Source organism: Pseudopodoces humilis, chromosome 12 (genome assembly GCF_049639895.1).
Source record: "Pseudopodoces humilis isolate 2021_Gansu_Grassland_sample_001 chromosome 12, ASM4963989v1, whole genome shotgun sequence".
Lineage (NCBI taxonomy): Eukaryota > Metazoa > Chordata > Aves > Passeriformes > Paridae > Pseudopodoces > Pseudopodoces humilis.
This window is the reverse complement of record NC_142211.1, coordinates 13,145,038-13,171,344: the sequence shown is the minus strand read 5'-3', so window position 1 is coordinate 13,171,344 and position 26,307 is coordinate 13,145,038. Positions and strand designations below refer to the sequence as shown.

Genomic DNA, 26,307 nt, shown 5'->3' with positions numbered 1-26,307 from the left:
TTTCAGTGAAATTTATCTGGCATCTCTGGAAGCGACGTACCACCCAAGGTCTTCTCCCTCTGGCAAGTTTCTTTGTAACTCTGTTATTGGTTTTAGCACAAATCAAACAATCCCCCAATAGCGCACTTTGCCAGAGCAAAAAGACCAATACTGAGAAACTGCTCAGACTATTCACCGAGTCTTCAGAGAAGTATGGTGAACGTAATTTATTTCTATCTTTAGCACACTTGCATAGGGTGTGACAAGGTCCGCGGGCTTAGCAAGTTACCATTGGCTAATGCACATTGGTTCACATTTTTTCTCCCGTACACAAGGATATTGTTTTTCTTTCATTCTCTCTGCTTCAGGAGAGTTTCAAGGATATTAGCCTTTAATATCACCACTTATATGAAAGGCTGGTTTGTGCAGACAGGCTTTTACTTAAATATAAAAGGCTTCCTACAACTCCCCCTTTCTGTTTTTGCACAAGCCAGGCTTTGGATGCGACTTGTTCTACACTTCTACGGAGACAAGATAACATACAACTTAAAACTACTATCCCAATTAACACCATAAGTAAAATCCGTCCCCCTTCTAGCACAAGAGACCTGAACTATCTAGTGATTCCCCAGTTGGCTAACAAACTCCTACTAGAGTCACTATCTTCTTTCAGGGCATGTAACCCATTCTGTAGCTGTTTTAGTTGTTTGTGGATGGAAACGGAATGATCAGTAAGGTTCAAGCAGCACATGCCTTCAAACTCCTCACAACCATGTCCTTGTGCTAAGAGCAAGAAGTCAATTGCAGCTTGTTTTTGCAATACTGCATGACGTACACTACTCACATCAGCTGCAAGTTCACTTAACATTGTGGATGTTAAGTTCAATTCTTTCCTAGTCCAACAAGCGAGCCATTTTAGAGTTGATAAGCCTTTAGCGGCAGCTGCTCCTGGAATGAAGAAGGAGGCTGCCCATATTAGACCACGATTCCAAAAGTCTGGGTCTCTAACATCATCACATTGTAATTCATTCAGGCTTTGGTTTGACCATTTGATGTTTTTTATTTTACCAGCTTATACTCAGCAAGTGATGTAAGTTTGGATGGAGAAATGTAAGTTTCCCAAAATAACAGGGTCCTCCATGTGGACTTGCAGGAATTCCATTCCATGCTCTGTCTCCACAGATTAGGAATATTGAACTAGGTAATTGCCTTGGTAATTGTCCTGTGAGATTGCACTGTGAATAAAAAGCTTTACTTTCGGTGTTGTAATGAGATCAACTATAGGGTTAACTGTAACCCAGTGCTGCATTACTTTGTTGGAGCGGCTTTTTGTCGGGGGCTCAAACATTATCCATCCACCTGAGATATTGGTGGAGCTTAACAAGTCTAATTCTTCTGGGGGCCCTATGGTAACATTAAGAACTTCAATAATTTTTGCTTGCCAGCAGGCTTCAAGTTGTCTTGACGTGAATCCAACAGTGCGATTGCACTCTCATAACATTGTCAATTGATTCAATTGAATTTCATTGCTAACTAGACTTTTAAATGCTTGAGGATCCCATTCGGGGATTCCTATGAGACAGGTGCGAAAAGGATCTCCAGGTGTAGCTAGGCTTAGACACATTGATTTTTGACCTGTTAAGTGTGCCAGAGTGACCCATATGTTCTGTCACTTTTGGATGTTAGTTAGCAGACACTTGGTCAGGACTATACACAGTACAATTACCATAAGCAGTTTGTTCCATGCAAATGACACCAGGCTTTCAGAATCACAGCTAGGTTTTAAGGTTAAATGAACTTTCAAATATGCTCACTTTAACTCTTGAAGGGGGAATACTTACACCTTAAACTAATATCTTCTCTAAAATTATCAATAACCTACAAATAACAATTATCACAGAAGCTAAACTTTTTATCTTAAACTATTCTCTAACTACTTTTAACACACGTGTTCTAGTATTTATACAGTCTAAGCGTGAAAGTAATTTGCTTAAAGGGTAAAACTACAATTACAATTTGCTTTTATATACAGTTAGATGGAGTCTCTATACTCTTTTGATCTTCACAGACTATGATTTAATGTGATTCAGTCTTGGAACGTCCACTGCTCCTGTGATGTCAACTGGCAGCTGATCGGTGACTGACTGAGGGCATCGATGTTCAGGTTCTTCCTCACATCCTTCTAAATCTTAAAACGGAAGATAACTGAAAAAAATTGGTAGAGACAGAACATCATGATAACAACAAAATTTCTGTTGGCAAACTGTGTAGTTTTCAGACACAATTGTGTCCTGACAGGTCCACTTCTGATCTCTTCTGGAGTTCTAAGGTTGTATGGTGATGTCTCCCTTCACTGGATCTCATGTTTTCAGAGGCAGACAGTCTGGTCAGATGAACAGGTGATTTTTCTGAACCTGTCAACAAAACACAAGCACTTCTTCCCTTAAAGTAAATTAATCACTTTGGCTTAGCTGTGGTACACCCAATTGTAAATTTAGATTATATGATCTTTCTAAACTTTCAATATAAATATTTCATTATTGTGGTCCAAATTTCTAATGCACATAGTACACTAATCAAATGCTTCTAGGGCATCAATTCCTCACGTTTTTTAAAGAAAAATAAAAATGAGATGTACTTCTGTCATACGCATCAATATCAACACAAAACCATATACACAATGAATTAGAAAAACCCTATAGCAGTTAAAAATCAATAAAATAATAAGCATTATTAATAACACATGTAATATAAAACTACCATTAACCACTAAAACACTGCACCAGCATCCCATACTTTGCAAACAAACAGAAACAAAAAAAAATCAGTGAAGGATTGGATAACCACCTCCAGAAATGATTCTCCAAGCCCACTTCAAAATTGATCCAGCTGTCATATTAATAGGGTCAAATTGCCAAGTCAAAAAGAGACTCAAATACTCTTTTGGTACAGAAAACATCTGGATCTGTTGGCAAACATTCTGTCCAGGTAAAGTCAAGTCTTGGCCAGGGCCTTAGGCTTTAAACTGGAAAGATGCCTCTTAACTCATTTTCAAAGCAAGGTTCTCAATAGTAGCAGCAATGAGATGCTTACAGGACAGCAAACTGTTGAAATGCATTTGTACAAAGCAAATGATCAGAAGCCTTAGGTACCAGACCAATTAAACCATGCAGCAGTTGGTTTAATCTGAAGCCTCTCCCATGGCAGCTGACCCTCAGCAATGGTTCATTTTCTTGAAATTCTGGAAACACTGAAAAATAAGAAAGCTATAACAAACAAAACCTGCACCAGTTGCAACAACCAATAGAACTCTTGATGAAGTCAAGGGTGTCACAGACAGCATTCACTTCTATTCATAAGCAGGTGTTCATCAGTGCTCTATCACAGCTGTTTCAGTTGTAGTCATCTTTATCTCTAGGAAAATAACTATACTTTGCAGTTTAAACAAGTATCTCCAATAAAACATAAAAAAATTAAAATTAACCAATATATAAACCTAACAATAATTATTTATGACAAAAGGAAATAACAAAACTTAACCTTAAAAGAATATCTAAGTTATAAAACTTAAAAACATTCAAACCTAAACATAATAAAACTTAACTATTCTTAATTCTATTAACACTTAATCTATATCAAATAAAAGCATAACTTAATCTTACTCTATTATTACAAAAGGAAACTGAAAGTTTGGCATACACTTTTTAAATACAATATAACAGTAACATGGATTCACTATAAAGATTATAAAAATGTAAAAAATACATCACAATTCTATGTCATTTGGCTTTATAATAACTCACAATAATTGTATATGTTACTAAAAATACTTATTCATAATAGGTATTTGCCTAGTATATGCTTAAATTGGTTAAGATTTTAAAGTGCAGTTTTTCTAGAGAAAAACCACAACACCACAGGATTTGGCAAGTTGCCATTCAGCTTTTGTAGCACTTTTCAGAAACATCAAGTCCAGTTTTTAAACTAAAATCCAAAATCCAAATTGGTATATATGCTGTTATATATGTTTTTTATAATAAAAAAAATTTCACTTTGAAATTACCTTATTAAAATTGTGGAAAAAAACAAGCAAATGGGTAATATATACTTTAACTTAACTTTGTCTTGTACAGTAAAGTTCTCCTAGCTAATTATTTTTTAAACCATAAGTATCTTCTATAACATTAATTGGAAGGTTGTTTTACTACCAACTGGAAATCATTCAATATTTTAACTTTAGGTTTTAAAACTAATTATTGCAAGGTAACTTTTACTTCTGTTAATATTCACCTTTAATGCTTTTTTAAAAAGGGGCTTTTTAAATTTTCAAAGAATCACAATAATTTCTTTAGTAAAACTAAAAAACTGCAACTGCATAAACTCATAATTACTTAAAACACAAAATTAACTTTAAAAGGGTATATAAAGACATTTTAAAAAAACAATAAATCATGACTTTTTAACAAACTGGGTACTATCCCGGTGCTTTTTCTTAGAGAGGGAGCGGGGGGAGTGGACTGCCCACTTTGCTGCTACTCTCTGCTGCTATTATCTCTAGAAGGTTTGAGTAATATCTCTGTCATCCCCCACATATTCTCGCAGAGGAGAAAAATGGAGAGAAAAAAAAAAAACCTCACAAAGTTAACTTTAACAAATGCAGTTCTTTCTTTCAATATCTCTCTCGTTGTTCGCAGATAGAGGGAAAAAGGCACAATTTTACAAAAACAGGCAATGTTACATGAAAAGTCTCTCAGGGCTAGGTGGTAAGAACGGTGATCATTGCAGCTTATCAACTTTTAATTACAGTGATGATTTTCGACCTAGATACCATATAGTTAGAAATTTTTTTGCTATTTTGTCTCTCTTTGAAGCTGTCTGAGCCACCTGTTTCTGCTCAACTGTTTCTGTAATTGCTGATATTTGTCCAGTGTGGCCTTGGAGCTTTTTCTGCACTGCCTCTGCCCTGGGGGTGCCTTTGTTCTCTGCACACACCTCAGTGCTTTCCCCCATGTCCCCCTGGTTCGGGTGGAAACCAATCTAAATGTGGCTTCTCTTCTTCCAGGGTAGTTAAGTTGGAACTTAGATAAGATTGTAGTGTTAAAAGTGCCTCCAAAGGTGGAGCAAATAGTTCAGGACGTATCACATCCTGCCGTTGCTGAACAGATTCTGTTTGTTGTTTAAGCGTTTGCTGTGGAGTTTCTTTCTCCTTATTTTCTTCTCTCTGACTCTCCCTCCCTCTCTCCAAGGGCGGCATAGATAGGAATGCTCGCCCAGCAGTGGGAGGTAGAGACGGCTGCTGCTGGCTGAGAATTACGGTGCTCGGAGCCTGGTTAGATCTCTCTTTCCTGTTTTTTAAGGTATTAATTACAATCTGCCAATTTGGACTGAGAGACAGTGTCCTTGCTTTTCCCTGTAATAGTTTTCTTCCACAAATCCCCCATGTCTTTTCATTCTTCTACTGCAAAAAGCAGCAACGGCACCAAAAAGCGCCAATTTTCATTAGCCCATAAAACGAGCCTCTCCAGGTCTTCTCCCCTGACTGCTTCACCTCGTTTAACGATAATACTCAGTTTTTTTGCCGCTGCAAATTCAACTTCCATGCTGGCGGCGCACGGTGGGGGGAGGGTCATGACCCCTCATTTACTCCTCCGCCTCCAGTTCCCCCCAGCTGCCCGAGACCACGTCTCCCCGCGCGCAGGCGAGCCTACCCAGTACCAATCCAAGACCACATCTCCCCGCGCACGGATCCGCTCCACCAGCATTGGTCTGAGACTGCGTCTTGCCGCCCACTGACCTGCCTAAGACCCCTGCCCGTAGGGTCCCCGTTTGGAGCGCCAGATATTGAGAAACCGCTCAGATTATTCACCGAGTCTTCACAGATGTATGGCGAACATAATTTATTTCTATCTTTAGCACACTTTTATAGGGTTTTACCTGGTCCACGGACTTAGCAATTTACCATTGGCTAATGCACATTGGTTCACATTTTTTCTCCTGTACACAAGTATATTGTTTTTCGTTTTATTCTCTCTGCTTTAGGAGAGTTTCAAGGACATTAGCCTTTAATATCACCACTTATACCAAAGGCTGGTTTGTGCAGACAGGCTTTTACTTAAATATAAAATATTCTTTACAGACCTACAGCAGTACACATCTTGAGGAAGGCCTCTGCCATTCCTCGGGAGCCTCAGCACTTCCTCCATGAAGCTGCTTCAACAATTGCAAGGCCAGAGCTCTCGGCATCCACTGCTCACTATCCCCTGCAAACCAACTACTCCCTTTTCCTCTGCCCCACTCCCCACAACTATCTCAAGTTCTTCCAGTGAAAAAGACAACTTCTCTGGCAAGGGGGCAGCCACTGGGAGCAAGGGAAGTATCTCAGAGACCTCTGGCAACAATGCAGCTTTTCAAGCTTCCCCATCATCCAGTCTGCTTCTCTTTTCCTCTTCTGAGCACCCTGCCTGGTGCCCTCCAATGTGCATCATTGCTACTTCTTTTGGCAAATTCACCACCTTTAATAGGTGGGAGATTAAGTTCTCATGAGCTAATGTCTTTCGTCTGCAGGTTAATAAACTTCTTTCTTCTCATAATTTCTCAAGTGCATACATCACTCTATATGCATATTTAGAATCAGTAAAAACATTTACTCTTTTGTCTGGGTATAATTCACAGGCTCTCACAAGAGCATACAGATCTGCTGTCTGCGCTGACCAGGTGTGTGGTAACTTCCCCCTCCTTCTAATTGCTCTCTATTCACGACAGAGCATCTTGTAAATGGCTTTCCTCGCTTTAGTTTGCTGATCTGTCACTTGAAACAAAGCTTTAATTTGATGTGAAGCTCTAACAACCAATACCTTACAACCAATACCCTCCCCCCTGTCAGCTCCCAGGCCTCAGCTACTCCTAGAGCTGCAACTCCACAGCTCCACAGACAATGGGCAGCTTCTGGCCACCAGGTTCGCTAGTCTAGAAAGGTAACAGACTTTGTGCTCCTCCATGCTTCTTCACTAAAATTTTTTTAGCATGACTCTGCTTACCATCCACACACTGCAACAACTCAACTCTTGAGTGTGGAGCAAACTATCCTAATATTTTTCTTTTGCGAAGTTTGCCCAAACAAAACAGGTGACTCTGTAAAAACATGATCTAGTTCAGAAGCAAGTAATGCCACTGCCTCAAGCTAATCACATCACATTTCTTTATGTTTAGTAACCAACCACTCTCCATCTCAATTTTTGCATCAAGTCCATCCTAGGCGTAGGGAGGCGACTAACAAATTAACTTTCATTAAGGAAACTCTAATATTTATAACATTTTATAACTTTTAACATTTCTAACTTTTATTAAGGAAACACAACAAAATACTTTCCTTTAAAGTTTTCCCATAACTTCCACTGAGGAAGTGCATGACAAATACCCAGGCCTTCCATAGGACACTATCTTCACAAGGTTGCAGCTACAGAATTTGCTTTAGGTCCACAACAAACCACAGACTGGTGGAGGTGTTCTCCACAAGGTATGAGTTGCAGCATTGGCTTTATAACTGAAACTTGCTAATTTTGGCTTTTTACAACAAAACATACAAAAAGCAGAAGGGTGTAGTCCCCTCCAAACTGGAGCCATTCAGCTCTGCACAAAACCTCATGTAGACAAATGAATTAAATCTCTAAATTAATTTACTACATTTTTTACAATTCTTTCAGAGAAAGATGTGTTCAAACTTCTGAGCTCACAGAAGAAACCAGTTTTCACAACTCCTTTGAACGATCAAATGTGCGTTTTTAAGCAAGGCAGGCACCCCGGCCAGCGTCAGCACGGCGGCTATCCTCAGCCGCGCGGGCCACAACCCACAGCATCAATGTGATGGATGGCAAATATGGCATTTATTGCAGGGGAATTTGACATTTTATAGCCTAGGGTCACTGTGTTACTCCCTTCTGCATACGTCACAGTTAGGTGTTATTGGCTAATTGCAAAGGCCTTACTATCCTAACAGAGGGGGGTCTGCTAACTTTCCGTTACATCCCGGTATCTTCCGCTCCGCCAGGCCTTAACTACAACATATTCCCCCTTTCTATGAATAACTAATTTGCTAAAATATAAGGTATATTAGTCTTAAAAAATTCTAATATTATTTTCTATATACGTATTTCTAAACACTTTGTCTACTTATCTATATTAAAAAAGTTTTAAAAATGAATAATATAAAATTGAGTAAAATATAAGATACATTATACTTAACTAAAAAGCTAAAAGCTTATAAAATAGATACTATAGTTTTCATTAGTAAATATAAAGCACATGCAGTAACTAAGTATATTTTAAAGCATCTGTTGCCTTTCTATAAACAAGATGTTAACTTTTTCTAGTCGACTCTTAACAAAGGACACAAGCTTATTTAAAATACGTGGTCCAAAGATCAGCACAAGTAAAATCATTACAACTGGTCCAATCAGGGTAGACATCAGGGTGGCTAGCCACGGAGCTTGACTGAACCAGGATTGGAACCAGCTTTGCTGAGCTTCTCTCTCTGCCTTCCGTTGAGACAGCCTGTCTCGTAGCTCTGCCATGGTGTCTCTCACTACTTCGGTGTGGTCTGCGTAGAAGCAGCATTCTTCTTTCAGGGCAATGCAGAGGCCTCCTTGCTGCATGAATAGAAGGTCGAGACCTCGCCTGTTCTGCAAAACAACTTCAGAGAGTGAGGAGACTGATTTTTCTAGAAAGGATATGGATTTCTCAATTCTCTGTAGATCTTCATCTACAGTCACTTGTAGCTGAGAGAGACTTTGACTCTGGGTTACCAGGGCGGAGACACCCGTGGCTGCTCCGGTCGCTCCCAAGCCAAGCAGCATTGCTATTGACAGTTCTGTCAACAGCTTCCTTTTCTGAAGGCGGCCTGCTTGCTCAAGGTACTGGTTCACTTCTTCTCTGGAGTGATATAGGACCCTGGGGATGATAACAGCTAATACACAAAAGTCAACAGAGGAGTTAAAGCTTGGGGTATGAATGCAAGGGCTAGACTATTAGATCGTGGGTTCTCAGCTTGTACCACAAGGCTGGGGCTCACTGCTTCAGGTGTTATGACTATAAACATTACAATTACTATAAGAAGTTTATCATATAAATGACACCATACTTGCAAACTCACAGCTAAAATTTTAGCGCTAAATGAACTTTCAAAGATGCTTACACTACCACTTAAAGGGAAAATACTTATACTTTATACTAACATAACAATTACTACACCGGCTAAACACTTTACCTTAAACTATTATCTAACTATTTTTAACACACGTGCTCTGGTATATATGTAGTCTAAGCGTAAAAGCAATTTGCTAAAAAGATAAACACACATCTACAATTTGCTTTATATATAGTTAGATGGAGTCTCTACACTTCTTAAATCTTTTATAAATTTTCTCTAACATGATTCATTCCTGGAATGTTCACTGCTCCCGTGATGTCAGCTGGTAGCTGATCGGTGACTGAGGGCTTTGATGTTCAGGTTGTTCTTCACATCCTTCTAAATCTTAAAACAAAGGATAACTGAAAAATTGATAGAGACACAACATCATAATAACAACATAAAATTTCTGTTGGCAACTGTCTGTGTAGTGTTCAGACACAACTGTGTCCTGACAGGTCCATTTCTGATCTATGTCTGGAGTACCAAGGCTGTGTGGTGACTTCTCTGTTCACTGGATCTCGTGTGTTCAGAGGCAGACAGTCTGGTCAGATGGACAGGTGACCTTTCTGAATCTGCCAACAAAACACAGGCACTTCTCTCCTTGAAGTTAATGAATTACACTAATCAAATTGCTTTTAGGGCATTAATTTCCCCCTTTTTCTTAAAAATAAAAATGAGATGTATTTCTGTTCAACATTAACACAAAACTATATACACAATTAGTAAGAACTTATAACAGTTGAAAATCAATTAAATCATAAACATTATTAATAACATATGTAATATAAAACTACCATTAATTATTAAAACACTGTACCAGCATCCCATAGTTAATAAACAAACAAACAAAAAAATCATCAGTGAAGGATTGGATTATCACCTCTGGAAATGATTCTCCAAGCCCACTTTAAAATTGATCCAGCTGTCATATTAATAGGGTCAAATTGCTGAGTCAAAAAGTGACTCAAATACTGATTTGGTACAAAAAACATCTCGATCTGCTAGCAAACATTCTGTCCAGGTAAAGTCAAGACTTGGCCAGGGCCTTAGGCTTTAAACTGGAAAGATGCCTCTTAACATATTTCTAAAACAAGATTCTCAGTAGTAGCAGCTATGAGATGCTTACAGCACAGCAAACTGTTAAAATGCATTTGTACAAAGCAAATAATTAAAAACCTTAGATACCAGACTAATTAAATCATTCAGCAGTTGGTTTAATCTGAAGCTTCTACTATGGCAGCTGGTCTTCAGCAATGGTACATCTTAAAATTTTGGAAACACTGAAAAATAAGAAAGCTATAACAAATGAAACTGCAAAAATTGCAACAACTCAGTAGAACTCTCAATGAAGTCAAAGGTGTTATAGACTGTATTCACTTCTGTCCACGAGCAGGTGTTCATCAGTGTTCTATCACAGCTGTTTCAGTTGTAGCTGTCTTCATATCTCTAAAAAAATAACTATCCTTTGCAATTTAAACAAGTGTCTTCAATAAAACATGAAACAATTTAAATTAAACAACATTTAAACTTAACAATAATTATTTATGACAAAAGAAAATAACAAAACTTAACTTTAATACAATTTATAAAGCTTTTAATTTTTAAATTGTCCAATTAAAACTCTCTTTTTTTTATCCCTCTATGTCCAGCTTTTTGTTGTTTTTCTTTTGTTTTGTTGCTTTGCTTTCCGCGGTTTTATTGAAGTTGCTGTTACTTGTTTCACCAGTGGTTGTCATGGTGACAGCGTTTCTGGCTACTGTGTGCTACCGTGTGTGTGTTTTATTAAACCCGTCCGGGCTGGTTTTAAATCTGAGAAAAAACTCTAAAAACTACAACTGCATAAACTCATAATTACTTAAAACACAAAATTAACTCCAAAAGGGTATATAAACACATTTTAAAAACTCAATAAATCATGACTTTGTAGCAAACTGGGTATTATCCCAGCGCTTCTTCTTAGAGAGGGAGAGGGGGGGATGTTCTTCTTTATCTCTATTGTTTCCTCTTCTGAGGACCCGGGCTCCAACCATTCGTCGCTCGTGTCTCGGTCAGAGTCAGAGTTCGACTGGCTGGCCACTTCCTGTTTTCCGTGCCTTTTTCTTGGGCTCCGGCCCCTCCTGCCACCCCTGTGGGCGGGCCGTTCCCTCCCTCCTGGTTCTCCACGCCTTTCGTTCCACCTTCCACTCTGCCTATCGCCACGCCTTTCCCTCCGCCCCTCACTCCAGGCTCTGTTTTGCCCCCTGTTCTCTCCTCTTCCTCCCTTTGCATTCCAATCATTCTGTACCCATCCCCCACTTTCTTTTCCACAATTCTTATCTCTCTCAACTTCCCGCCTGTGCCCATCTTTCAAGGCCAGTCTTTGTTCTTTGTTAAAGACATTTTTTCCCGCTTTATAACTTTTTTTCTCAGCGCCATCTTTAAGTTTTTGGGGTGATGTTTCTCCCCTTACTGTCTTTGCTACATTTCTGGCTTCTTCTGTTAAATTTTTCCAAAAATCTTCTGCTCTTCGCTGTTTCTCTGAGAGCAGATAAGGATTTGGGGACTGAGGGGACTCCCGCACCCCCCCCCCCCCGGCTCAGCTGAGCTGCTGTCGTCTGGGAGCTGTAAAGCTCTAACCCTAAATTTCAGGGTAGCCAGCAGACAGTTCCTTGTCGTTCCCCAAATTTGTTCGGCAAGGATTTTAGCACATCTCTCCCACACCTTAGGGTGGATAAATCTTACAAGCTGATTTACGACTTCAGTAAACCAAAACCTTGCAATAGCAAGCGAGTTAGGTTTACAACTTAATTGCAATCTGACCTTTATCAATGATTCCATCTTCCTTCTGGGCCCAGGATTTCTCTCGCCAAGATCAGTCCAGCTATCTTGGCGGCCGCTCGGTGGTCCAGGGTATCCTTGCTTTCTGAGTTTCTTCTCACGTTTCTTCCCACTTTTCCTCCCGGGCTTTGGCACCATATGTGGGTTTTTAAGCAAGGCAGCCACCCTGGCCAGCGTCAGCACGGCTGCTATCCTCAGCCGCGCGGGCCACAACCAACAGCATCAATGTGATGGATGGTGAATATGGCGTTTATTGCAGGGGAATTTGACATTTTATAGCCTAGGGTCATTGTGTTACTCCCTTCTGCATATGTCAGTTAGGTGCTATTGGCTAATTGCAAAGGCCTTACTATCCTAACAGAGAGGGGGGTCTGCTAACTTTCCGTTACATCCCGGTATCTTCCGCTCCGCCAGGCCTTAACTACAACAATCAAAAAAATTTTTTAGACAATTTTCCCCCTCAGGGATAAAAATTAAGGTGACTCGAGAGGTCTTTGTTTTTACTAAGACACACACTTCCTCTCGATCCAGACTCACTTTAAAAGTTAACAACGGCTCCAGGTTGGTGGATACAATGAGAGCTTTTGACACTCTTAATAATCCATTTCCTTTATCTTCTGGAATTTCTCGACAGTCCAGCTGATTTTGGCTTTTTTGCAGACATTGTCGTTTTCAGTGTTCTCTGCTCTGAAGACAGCACGCTGATTTTTCCTAGCTACTGTCTGGGTCAGGTCTCCCCTGCTGGGGAGGAATACCTCTGTCACTTCCTTGTGGCCGACCCCGTCCCCTCTGTCCTGGGGGACCCCTTGGGCCCTGCAGGTTTTCCCTCTTTGGCCTGAAAAAGGCCATCACTTTCGCCTTTCTTCCTTGTGCTCACTCTATTTACCACACACCGAATACCAAAGCCAGTCCCTGTCCTGCCACATTGTCCAAACAGCTCCTCCTCGCTCCAGTGCTCCCAGCGGGCACGGCCGGCAGCACCACAGGTGGCCAGGGCTTCCTGCAGCTTCAAAGGGCCGGCAGCTGCTGCTGCCCTTGCCCGGGGCTGGCGGGGTCAGGCACTGCAGAGTGCTGAGTTCCAGCATCCTTACAGGCCTCCATCTCGTGCTCTTGGTCCTGCACTTCCACTCCTGGTCCCTGCTTCAACTATATCTCTCCACACTCCCCATTAACTAATTCTGTTCCAGCACACCAACACAATCCATCCATCCCCTGCTGTCAAAGACTCTTTCTTGACTCCCTTTATTGCCCCCTCCCCGGGCATGGATTCTCAAGATCCCTTCTAGTTCTAGGGTGTGATATAATATGCTGCTCCCCTCCCCCTACACCATTGTTATTCTCAGGTGGAGCTGTAGGAACAGCATTTCCCTGATCCCTTTGCTCTGGAAGGTGAGGCTACAGGGACCTGCAGCTGGCTCTGGGTCAGCTGGCCGCACCGGAGGACAAGACGGGGGAAAGTGCTGAAAAACATTCTAATTTTCACTGTTTTCTTTTTCCCCCCTTTTTTCTTCTTCTCCTTTTTTTCTTAACACATAGATTTCTCCTGTTGTTTGTTTAAACCATATCAATCCACATTCCTTTTAAATCTATCCTTTCTAATTCTCCTCTAGATACCTTCACAGAACTCAACACAAATGAATTCTGTTTTCTAAGGTGGCCATATAAGTCCATTTGGCAATTTATACTCTGGTCATATATAATAACAATATTTTACCACCATCTCCATAGTTACTTCTGTGTGAATGCATAATCTGTCCCAAGATTACAGCATTCTCCCCAAGGGACTCTCCGGGGGTATTATGGGATAGTCATCCCTTTTGCCGGGACCCCTTCCCAGCTGTACCCTTGCAACCCTCCATGGGTGCCTTCCCAGGCTTCACCCCCGAAGATCCCATTTTACTCACCGGTGAGATTTTCAGTGGTCCTTCCTTGTGGACTCTTCACGGACCCCCCTGGTCCACTACTCGTCTGTCTCCTGGACAGTCTTGGGAACCCTATTGATCGCCCGGTGCCGGCCGCCACCAAGGGGAGCTGATCACCAAAACTGGGTGAGGCGTGCCTTCAGCTCCACTCGCTGCCTGCCACCCTGGACGGTGGAAATATCCCAGATGAGTCCCCAAAAATTGTCAGGAAAATTAATCCACAAACACCAGAGGTTTATGTCCAAAAGGAGACAGAGGAGTCCTTTTACTTTATTTGAATAAAGGGAGAGGCCATGGGGCATTCCCCTGGGGACTCTCAAATTTTTTGGAGGGCACAGCCTCCTTTTTATCCTAATTCCCGGCTGCATGTCCCTTCTCTCTTTTCCCATAGGCTGAGGTACTTGAGAGGTACAGACTTCCTGGAATGTCTGATAGCTGGGATACCTTTCCCCCCCACCCCAATGCATAATCCCTTCCTAATTCTTAACTCTTGTGGAATTCATGGTGCTTCCTCAGTGCCTCTTTCATCCTTCAATGGAATCCATCCCATTGTTTCTGTTATCTCTCAGTGATAGTTTCATCTTATCAGCAGACACACAGCTTGTTTGTAAAAATAAACCCATTATCCCTCTCAATAATTATTGATGAATATGCGATATTATAAGATCTAAATGATCTATAGTATAGATTACTGAATGTACTAAATGTACTCTCATACCAGAGTTCACAACAGCTGATAGCTCAGTGACAGATAGGAAAATTATGTCCGGATAAGAATTTTCCAAGCTCACTGTAAAGATCCAGCTGCTATATTAATTTATTGATTGCCAAGTCAAACCTATTTCAATATTGTTTTGATACAGAAAACATCTGGGTTTATTGGTAAATTTTCCATCCAGGTAAATTCAAGGCCTGGCCAGGGCCTTAGCTTCTAGCTGGAGGGATGCCCTTAGCTTACTTTCCTTAAACAGAGTTCTTAACAATTAGAATTTAATCAACTATCTATTATTTGGATCTCTTTCAGCTTAACTTCAAGAGTACTGAAAACTGTGTTGAATTAAATCTATTATCTACTTGTTTGAACGAAGGAGAAGGTTAAAGAATGAAAGAAACCTGTGCAGGGTTAACTATGTAATCTTTCAATTCAGTTTTAAGGAAATGCATTTTGCAGAAGTTGACTGTAATTACAGTAGTAATACCTGGTGATCACCTTATATATATGTATAATATCTTTACATATAACCTTATATTATACAATGCTACATTAGCAGTATATGTATAGAGAAGATAACATTTTCAAAACATTCATGCATTGAGAATACTGAAGCAAAGCAAAAATCTTTTAAACTTCTTGGGATTAATGACTATCATAATTTTTCATGTTATTTATAAAAGCAAAACTAGCAGATATCATCAGAAATGCAATATCCATATGTAATCCATTATGCAATATCTATAAGCTTTTAAATTTATTTTTGAAGGCACTTCATTTAATATGGGCTTCACTCTGAAGCTTAATTATGACTGCAACAATTTGCAGATTAGCCAGCAATGCAACTTACAATGCTTCTGATTTTTGCATTGCCTAATTAAAAGGTCCTTTTTTCAAAGGTAGATAAATCATTACAAGATTTTCACTTGTTATTGTCGACCATTTCATTTTTGCTTTAAATATGATTTATATTATCATTTCTATTATTGTGAAAATTGTTTTTGAGGGACCTGTAGGAAAAAAAATCATTCTACTATTAAAAATGAATTTTTTTTTGAGGTGTCTCATTGAAATATGAGACCATATAGTTGCATGTTTCTTCCTAGCACTGTAAGAAAGAATGGTTGTGGCGTTGCACAACAATGCACTCATCTCTGCTGAAGCGCTTCAATGACCTTCTTAAGGGCTTCTTGAGCTTCAGGTGTGAAGGTTCTGGGAGATTTAATGTTGCTTTTTCTTTTTAGTAGGTCGAAGAGTGATGCAAGTTCATCATTGATGATTGTTTTCTGGTCTTTGAGGAAGGACTTTTCAATGGTACTGTTGCAAGAGTTTTCATTCATTGATGTTTTAGGATGGAAAATACATCTCTTGGATGACGTAGAATGTTGAGGAAACAGTCTTCAGATCAATGACCACAAGCAATCAATCTCTTGGAATCATTGAGAGATTGGATAGTCTTAGCTGAAGTGAAACAATGCACATGAATTGGAGGTTTTCTTATGGATAACAAAACACTGGAGAATTCCAGGGACTATTTGTTGGCTTAATGTGATCTTTTTTGCAATTGTTTCATATTGCACTCCTAGGGTGAACAGTTCTGGGTTGCTTGGGAAGTTGTAGACGGTTCTGCAGATGGAGTTTGATTTGAGTTAACCACAGATTGTGTTCTTCGAGGGATCTTGGATTGCTGAGTCACTGTCATTATTGTGCATTTCTTTTCCCATTCCCTGGAAGGGATAGGAGTCTTCCATTCACATCTCTTTTTGAGTGACATTGACTTGCCTGATGTCTTCCTCTTTTGCATCTTGGGCAAAGACCTGGTGCTTTCGCATTTCCTGAAGGCTCTGGGCAATTATTTTCTGTGTCCATGTTTCCCACATCTGAAACATGGCTTCTTGTATGATTTTGTAGCCATGACTTCTGAAGAATTGCCTTGTTGATGAATTACATTGAGGGCTGCAAAAGTTCTTGCGAGTCTCCCATCTTGTGCTTCAAGGAGTTTTCTGAATCTGTCTGTCAAGACATTTGTTTGAATTGCTGTGATGAGGCATGTCTACTTCACTGCAGGCCTTTATCATTTGAGGCAAGGTTGGCTGTGGATCAGGCAAGGTGCTGATGATACATTTGCACTCTGCATTGGCATTTGCAAAAGCAAGACTTTGAATCTGGAGTGGTTTTTCTGCTTCATCACTGCATTGCCTTTCCACTGCTTGTGTGAGATAGTCAATGAATGAGGTAAAGGGTTCAGAGGTACTTTGTTTTATTTTTCTATAAATACCATCTGGGTTTTCATTTTGATGGATTTGCAAAATTGCTCTCCGTGCTGCTTCCTTGATGCTTGCAATCATGTCTCGAGGCAAATTTGCAGCCTGATCTTCAGGTCTGTCATGAGGATCATCTCCCACTAGATGAGCTAATGTGAGGGCTGCATTTGGGCCTCCAGCATAAGTGTTTCTCAATTGCATGTGAGCTCTGCGCCACTTCACATCCCATAGCATGTATTATGAATCTGTTAGAATTGTAGAGGCAACGTATCTGCAATCACAAGGCACCAAGTCATAATTGTTGAATGTGCCTCTCAACAGTTGTTTGACATATGGAGAATTTAATCCATTGACTTTTATAGCTTGCATCAAGATTTTGATGACATCATAAGTCAAAGGCTCCCATCTAGGATTTGCATTTTGCCTGCCATATCTCACTGGCAGTGCCATGGTTTCTGCTTCTGCTATGTCGAAATTTCCTACTTTCAATGTTTTTTTCTTTATATCTGCCTAATTTGTCAAATTGGATTCACATCCTACAACTGGAGGATGTGGTATTTGAACTTTGCTTTCATCTTGCAAGGATGCTTCTCCTTCTTGCCTGAAGGCTGTGTCCATCCCATTGGTAATTTGAAGTCCTGCATTCGAAGGTATAAAGGATGTAGTACAAGGATTCACCACAGGTAGCACTCCAAAAGGAGGCTGGACTCCTTGTTGGCCATGAGATGGCTCTGACTGAGGAGTATAGGGATTATTTGCAGAGGCTGAGTTGCCACCTGAAGCTTTAAGAAAGTCCCTTAAACAGTCCTTCGTTTGAAGAACAGGGTCCCAAAGGAACTCTCTTGGGTGTGTGAGCAACAGGATTGAGCGAGAGAAGTTGACTGATTGTCCCTTGGATGAAGGGCCAAACCAGGCACTTGGAACAGTTGTGCCAGATGCTGTGACTTGAGAAGACAGGGGTATCTTCATAGAGGCACCTTGACCAGCTGAAATTTCTGTAATGTCCTCAGCATTTGCACTTTTAAATTAGAAGCTTGAGTTATCTGCTTGTGAGCTTTCTCTTTCTTGTTGCTTGATTTTTGCCTCTTGGTTATTTTGTTGAAAGCAGCCCAGGGATGCTGGACTTTGTGTTGACATGTCCCGAATCCACAGGTCCATGCCTGCTGTAGGGTTTGTAAATGGAAGGAATCGTGGGTTAGCATGGCTGTGGTCAAAAGCCTTTTGGCTTTGTGTGGTATCCAGAGAAGTATCCAGTGAAGCCATCTGCGGTGTAGAAATTATTGCTTCTTCAGGCTGTAGTTGTTGTTGAACTGCAACTGTGTTGCTGAGCAGTTTGGACTTTGAGGCTCTGAGCAAAGCTGATTCTGTTGTAAAGCTGCAGTTGCTGTTGTTTACTCCAGTGGTAGTTGCCATGGCAACAGCGTTGCAGCAGCCGGCATGGGCAGCCGCTCCGCTTTTTTACCCGTTTGCCCCCCCACGCTGGGCTGGGCACGGAGGGAGAGAACCACGCCTACCTCTGACGTATGGGCGGTCTCGCTGTCGTCAGTGGGCGGTGCAGAGGCGCTGCGGAGGCTGGAGGTAACGTCCCTGATGAGGGCTGGCCTGGGGGCGGTGACGCAAGCGGGGTATAGAGCTCTGGCTGTGCTTGAATCCCTGTTGACGTCACTTTGACTGGCAGCTGTGGCTCAAAGCACACCCCTGGTAGGCAGGGCGCAAATGCCATCGTGCCCGTATGGGTCCTGAGCCGCTCTGGGCCGGGCTGAACCATCCCGTGCCTTCCCAGGAGGGGGGACAAGGCCATCAACTCCTTTAACCACTCCACCCCGCAAGGGCCGGAAAAGGACTCGGCTGCTGACGCGCAAGTGGTCAATAAATTTTCCCCTCTCTCTTCTGCCTGCAACAGCATGCTGAGCGCTGGAGCAGCTAAGGGAGCCCAGATACGCTTGCAAAAGCTCCGAGCTGTCGGAACCTGCTTTTTGCAGTTTCTGCCTGTGTTTTGGAATCACACCCACGTCTCTGCATGATTGTTTCTCTGGGCTGTCAACAGGATTAGACACTCCCTTTGCTAAGATAGAGTTCAGGGAGGCTTGCACAAACTCTGCAGTCTGTGAGAGTTCTGCAACTGACTGAGACAAGCCCGTCTGTTCTTTATCTGAGCCCGTATTCTCCGTTCCTCCCCCGTCTCCTGCTTCCGCTGTGTTCGCAGGAGATACCGTGTCTTGTGTGGCTTTTACCGCTGTAATTTCATCCTTTAAAAGAATTTCCAACACTCTCGGTGTTGTCTTGTGAACCAAAGGTGTCCTGATCCCCATGGAATTACAGAGGGCAGGGGCAGACCCAGACTTCTCCGGCATATTCATCAGGGTCTCCCATCTGTGTTTGGATCCACAGTGTCCCCTGCCTGGGTTTCAGAGTCCCATTTAGTGGAGATGACTTCATAAAACACTCTGGAAGCTGGCAGAAGCTTAGCTGCCTAGTCCTTAAGAGTGGCCTTTTCATATATTGTCATGTTATCTTGTCCCACAGGCTTGGGGTAAAGATTTTCTCTGGATCCATGTTAGGAAATTCTGCCCATATCCAGGATAAGAGGCTTTTAAGCTCATCCATGGATATAGGGATCAGATGCTCCTTGACCATAGTTTCCAAGATAGCCAAAACCTCCCTATCAGGTTTGGACATAATGTCTCCCATATTTCTGCTCCCTCTTGATGACTTACCTGACTTCAGGGTCAGCTTATCTCTCGGTTCCTCTGTCCATGGTCCGTCACACAGCTCACAGACATCTGGCTTTGGTGTTCTCCCACTCTCACCAGCACACAGGGATGACTAAGTTCTTCTTTCTCCCCTTTTCGAGGAGTTCTCCAGCTTTTTGCTGTCTTTTTTCAAAGGGGTCTTTCAGTCCAAAGTGCCACACGTTTGGGGGCCACTTTGTCCTGATGGGACACTTGCAGCTGGGTTCTTTTTCCCCCTTGGACTGAGATTGATGAGAGAGAGGCAGTTTTCTCTTGTTCAGACTTGGTTGTTTATTCTTCTTTTATCAGCATTACATGTATACAGGGTACAAGGAGCTATGTGCACTAAGATAGAAAGGTGCAAAATGGCTAACAAAGAGCTTTTTCAAAGTCTTTTATATGCCCACTTAACAAATGCCAAGTAAATTATTTTTCTTAGTGACCCAATGACCCAACATCTGTGTGTTGCACTGCAGCACTTTTTAATCCAATGACTTACTACTACCCAAAAACCTCTAGAAGATGAAGAAAGAAGAGACAACACCCTAAATCATCCATCTTGTCTTTTGTTCTCTAAACTAGCTTAAACTCTAAACTCTAACTCTTTCACCCAATGACTTAAGAAAATTCTCTAATTTACACACTCACGCTCTTAGTTTTTCTATTTAACTTTAACAGTTGTTTTCATGATGTTATATGAAATTCAGTGCTGTCTTGGATGTCAGAGCCAGGTATCATAGATAAGGGCACACATTTTTTGCCTCTGACTCCGACAAAGGAGTAGGTAATAGTCTGAGGGCTGTACTGAGCTCATCAGTCATTTGGTTACATCTCTGATTTGGGGCCCAAGAAGGCATCAAACTTCCCTGAAAAGATAATCCAGTATTCAGATGGAGACTCATTTGGCTCAGGAGAACGTCAGCAATGACCATTACTTGCTGTTGTTTCTTTTCAACACTGGTCAAGTGCATTAAGCAGGTCTTGATGTGAGGGATTGGTTGATCTTGCCTTAATGAGAGTACTTGCACAGATTCCTCCTATCTCATCTCCTTCATCTACCATACCCAGAGCATCATACCTATTCTGTAAAGGTAGTTGAGAGAGTAAGAACAGGTTCCTCTTATAGCTCAGTGCAGTAACTTGCTTGTAACATGGAAAGCTGCATTCTTCCTCAGGAGCTCTGAGTACAAGCTTCTGATATGTCAGGGGTAGTTTTTCTAGTCAGTGTTGAGTTTGAGCATTTTATACATCTTTTACAAAAGATCTCATTTGATTTTATAGCAGATCATTTTCTAGCATCTATTTAAAATGTGAGTTTTTTAATGGAATACTGACCACAAATGTTCACTCTTATTTAGGAGACACACTGGTACTCCAGAGAAACAGGGTAAAAATTAACTTACCAGAAACTTCCTGTTAGATTTATGATAATATAATGATTCTATGAAGTAGCCCTGAAATTGGATATATGGCGTGGGGGGTGGTGAGCCGACCAGCAGTGTGACCATGCTCCCCTGGAGGGGAAGCCCTTAGGATTCACCTTGCCACCCTCCCCCTGGGGGAGAAACCCTGGTTAATAGCCCTCACAGTTGTGGTAAGCAAAAGACATCACCTCCCGGCAGGCTTGCAGCCCATGTAGATTCTAGGTATGTCATTGGTTCTTCCCCTTTGCCCTGCCCCTGGCCTTCAGGGATAAAAACCTCTGTTTTCTCTTTACCCTTAGCTATTTGTTATGGGATTTCTTGGAGGAAAGAGCTGATTAAAACCTCCTGAGAGATCTATTGTGAAAGCTCCGTCTCTTTCTTCTGTGTCTCCTTGAAGAGCTGGAATTTCACTCAAAAGCCCTTCTAAGGGCTCAGAGCTGGAATCACAGGAGTAGCTTCAGGGGTTCCTGGACTTCCAGGATGTCCTGTTCTTGGGATGCATCCCTCAATAGTCACAGCACCTGACTGCTACACCCAGCTGCGTCAATATGGTCTGGTTTTTGGTTTTGCTATCATTAGATCTTTGTATATACAAACTTTGGTGTTAGCACTGGTAATCAGGGATTTTCTTGGCTCAGTCTGTCAGTGTGAAACTAAAGATCATATGAGACCCTCTGTAATGTGAGGACCTTGAGTAGACTCCATTTGATCCAGATTTTGCTATTCAATAGAAAAAAATCCCAGGATAATTCAGGTCAAAGAATAGGAAATAAAGCTAAAGTATGCCTGGAACTATTAGGATTGTGTTTTGGAAGGATGATAAATAAACCCTCTCAAAAATTTTCCATACCTTCTTGTTTCACTGCTTCATATAAACAGGCTCAGACTACTCTTATATCACAAAGCATTAATCAAGACATGGCTGTGTTGGAAATGTCTCCATCCTGATCTGAAGCCATGGAGATGGGTGATGAATTCTTCCCCCTTCAATGTCAAACTTCCTCTTGCTGATTTCTCCTGCAGAAAGATAGCATCTGATCTTTTTCACCCCTTCTTCTGCTGTTGAGCTTCATGCAGGGTCTCCCAGTCCATTACATCTGAAACTGTCACCTCTTCCTTCTAAAAATCATTGACTGTAGACAGCTTGCTGGTACCTTCCCCCCAGAGTAGGCTGTCTAATCTGCTTTTGTTGCTGTAACCAAATGAAGATTTCTTCAGTAGAGCTAGAAAAATATTTTCCTTACCTTAGGAGGAGAAAAGGGGGCATATTTTCTTAAAAACACTGCACAGAAAAATCCTGTACTAGTATTTTTATTGTTCAGTTTGGGCTTTTTTCTTGTTTGTTTTTGTTTTTTCCTCAAATAGCCTTTATCCTCTAAGTAACTCTCTTGATAGTCTGGATTTGGTATAATTTGATTGATAGTAATTTTTCCCTATTGAGTTTAAGTGGCTTGCATTCTGTGTGATAAAATTGATCACAGATCTCTTTCTTCCTCAGATTAGATTCTGCCTTCTTATATAAGATCTGTTTTATATAAAGAACCAGTGAATAAGATAGCTGAGCCTAGACTGCTCTTATTTAAAATTTATTTTTGTTATTAGATTTTTGGCTTGCATCGGAAGGAATAGCTAAAATGATTTACTATTTTGTTTCCTTTTGTCTGTCTTTTGATCAGTCTGGATCGCCATATGCAGACTCATCATGGACACCATAAGCCATTCCGTTGCAAGCTCTGTCCATTAAAGTCCTCTTACAATAGCCACTTGAAAACCCATATACTCAAAGCTCATGCTGGTAAGTCAATTAGTTTCTTCCTTGCATTCTCCCCTGTCCTCTCCTGATCCCTTTCTCTTGCTGTCAGGCACATATACTTGTTCTTGTGTACTCCCTCTTGATCAACCTCACATGGAGTCATGCTCATTCTCTCTCTCTTCCTTGTGAGTAGTCACATGTTGTTATGTGGGGTCATGGGTTGGAGACAAGCACACGACACAACACACCGAGAGTCATCAGCAAACAGTGTGTTTTATTGTTCAGAACCTTGTTATATAGTCGGTTCAAAATTCCTGGGTCTAGACAACTGATTGGTCAAGGTTTTAACACCGCCCAGTTCTTTGACCAGTGATATGTCTGCTTTCTGGAATGAACATGATTGGCTGAGGTGCCTGCTTGGGTTTGAATACAACCTATCCCTGCCTTATCTGGGGAGTTGTTTCATTTATAGGCTGGTTGAGTTTGGGGGTCCAATATGGCCAAATTTATTTGGCAACTACAGGCTAGCTACAACTGTGACATGTGCTCTCCACATTCTCTTGTGTGATCACAAGCTCTTCTTATGCCGTCATGTGCCTCCTCTCACTTTTGTGTGTCCCCTCTCGATGAGACTGTGCAATTGCAATCACTCTCCCACTTTCCCACTTTCCCACTCTCCTTCAGATGCAGTCACATTCCCCTCTCTCTATCTAGGTTGCAATCTCCCTCTCTTACATACGGTTTTGTGTGGTCTCTGTCATGTATTATCCTCTCTTGCTTCCTCATTCTCATGATTGTGCTTGCTCTCATGATGTATGGCTGCACTCATAAGCTGCTACTTGTTTACTTCCTCTCACTCTCACAGTCATGTGCTCCTTGTTGCTCAGCCTTGTACATGATTGTGCTCTCTATCCCTCTCTAAGTTGTGCATGCTGTTCCTCTCTTGGGTGTGATGGCACGCGCTCTCCCTCACTCGGTCACAATCTCTTTGAGGCTCACAGACCATTGCCTGCTCTCTCTCACCCGTAGTCATATTTGCTCTTCATCTCTAGGTTATGGTCTCCCAGTATCTCATATGTGGCTGTGAATGCTCCCTCCCACTCTCTCTCTGTAGCACTCTCTCAGGGGGACATCCTTATTTGTTGCTCCCTCCTGCACTCTCTTGTGCCAGGTCACCTGCTCTACATTTCTCTTCAAGTCAGACTAGGTTTCTCTTGCTTGTGGTTTCTCCATCTAGCATGCTCACTCTACTGGTCATATATTTGCTGTTGCTAGCTTTCCCTTAGCACAGATTCTAGGAGGGTCTGTTCCATGGTCTTCCCAGGCACAGAGGTGAGGCTGACAGGTCAGTAGTTCCCAGGGTCCTCCTTTCTACCCTTTTTAAAGATGGGTTCAATGTTTCCCTTTTTCAGTCACCTGGGACTCCACCTGACTGCCATGAATTTTCAAATATCATGGAGGATGGCTTGGCAACTACATTGGCCAACTCTTTCAGGACTCTGGGATGTATTTCATTGGGTCCTATAGACTTATGTTCATTCAGGTTCCTCAGGTGGTTGTGAACCTGATCTTTACTTACAGTGGGAGGGGCTTCGCTACCCCAGTCCTCACTCATCCTGCTGTCCACCCACTTGAGAAGTGTGACAAGAGATGTTCCCATTGAAGACTGAGGCAAAAAGTTTTTGAGAACCTCAGCCTCCTCCTTGACCATAGTTACCAGTTTGCCAACCTTGTTTAGCAGGGTAGGTACACATTCTTTGACCTTCCTTTTCTGGCTGATATACCTGTAGAAGCCCTTCCTGTTATTTGTGTCCTGTGGCAAGTTCAACTCTAGCTGTGTCTTGGCCTTCTCAACCCTATCATTACACAACCAGACAGCATCTCTATACTCTTCCCAGGATACCTGTCCCTGCTTCCACTGCCTGTGCATTTCCTTCTTGCCATTTAGTTTGACCAGAAGATCTTGACTCAGCCATGCTGGGCTCTTGTCTTCCTTTCCCGACTTCTTACACCTGGTGATCACTGGCTGTTGTGCTCTATGGAAGGCTTCCTTAAAGATCTGCTAGCTCTGTTCTGTTTCCTTGTCCCTGAGGGCAGTTTCCCAGGGGATCCTACTGACTGTCTCCCTGAAGAGCTGGAAGTTTGCTTTTCTAAAGTCCAGGGTCAACTTTACTCTTCATCTCCCCCATATCCCTCACTACTGTGAACTCTGCCAATGCATGATCACTGCAGTCCAGGCTGCCTCTGATCTTGATGTCTCCGATTAGCTCACTTGTCTTTGGTGACCATCAGATCCAGCATTGCATCGCCTCTGGTAGGGCCATCTATTACCTGGCTCAAGAAGTTATCCCCCATGCATTCCAGGAGTCTCCTGAATTGCCTACAGCTCACCATGCTGCTCTCTCAGCAGATGTTGGGGTGGTTGAAGTCCCCCAGCAGGATGCTGCAATGTACTCAGCACATTTCAGTGCAACATACCGAGGGCCCTTGTTAGCACCCTGTCCCTCTAACCTGCATGTGTTGTCCCACAGCTTGTCATGGCCAAGGTTGATATTATACTGTAATCATATATTATGCCTTGAGCTCTCCCTCAAAAGAAATTGCACTGTTGCTCTCTGGATCAAATGCTCTCTCTTTCTGGGTCATAAACTTTGACTCTCATTCTCTGGGTCACATTCTTTGGGACCCGTGTGATCTCTTCCTCTTTGGGTCCCTCTCCCCCCTCCCTTCTTTCATTTTTGGCACTCTTGCTCTCCCTCCCCTCCTCCCCACTACACTGTCTTTTTTTCCATCTCTGTGTTGTGCTTTTTCATTCTCTCTGTGAGTTGCCCTGTATAGGTTGCTGACACCTCCTTTGGACTGTCCTCTTGCTCTCTTTCTCTGGATTGCGTGTATCACTCCCCTTACCCCCCCTTTCTCCTTGGGTCAACTGTGGGCTGTATCTCTCTCTCTCTGGGCTGATTTCTATCACACCCATCCCTTTTTTGACTCACCTTCTGTAGATGCTAACTCTGAAACAGAGAGCTTGTGAAACTGCAGGCCATATAGCTTCTCAGTCTTGCCTGAGAAGCTGGCCTGGGAAATTCATGGGAGGATTCAAAACAATCCTCAAAGACAGAAAACAGCCTTGCAGGTGTTGTTTTCTGTCTCTTGTTTTCTTTGCAGGAGAAAGTCAGGGGGTAGTGTGCCCCACTGACCAATGATGGTAATGTAGTGGTTTGCTAACCAATAAGAGTTTCCTTTCTGTACTTTCCACGTATCAGTCTATAAAACAGAGCTGAAGTAATAAACTAGGAGACATTCTCCTAATCGACTCCATAAGAGTCTGTGTTGCTCAATCTCGCCGTTCCTAATAGAGCGACAACCTTCTTCCCCCTAGTCTGTCTGCCTCATATTCTCAGCTGGCCTCTCTCATTCTCGCTTCATCTCTCTTACCCTCCCCTCTCTATGGGCCACCCTCTCTTTATGGGTCGAGGTGTCTCACACCATTTGGGCATCTTTCTACACTGGCACCCCT

At 42.0% G+C, this 26,307-nt stretch overlaps 1 protein-coding gene across 1 annotated transcript in view; it reads left to right on the top strand.

The window, feature by feature from the left end:
• The window catches only part of LOC148183394 (zinc finger protein 462-like), a 157,336-nt gene extending 133,459 nt beyond the window's left edge, over window positions 1-23,877 (top strand). Inside the window, 2 exon segments of the mRNA XM_088061466.1 lie at window positions 22,714-22,832; window positions 23,843-23,877. Of these exon segments, the coding sequence (XP_087917592.1) occupies window positions 22,714-22,832; window positions 23,843-23,877 (154 nt within the window).
• Window positions 23,878-26,307: the final 2,430 nt, after the last annotated feature.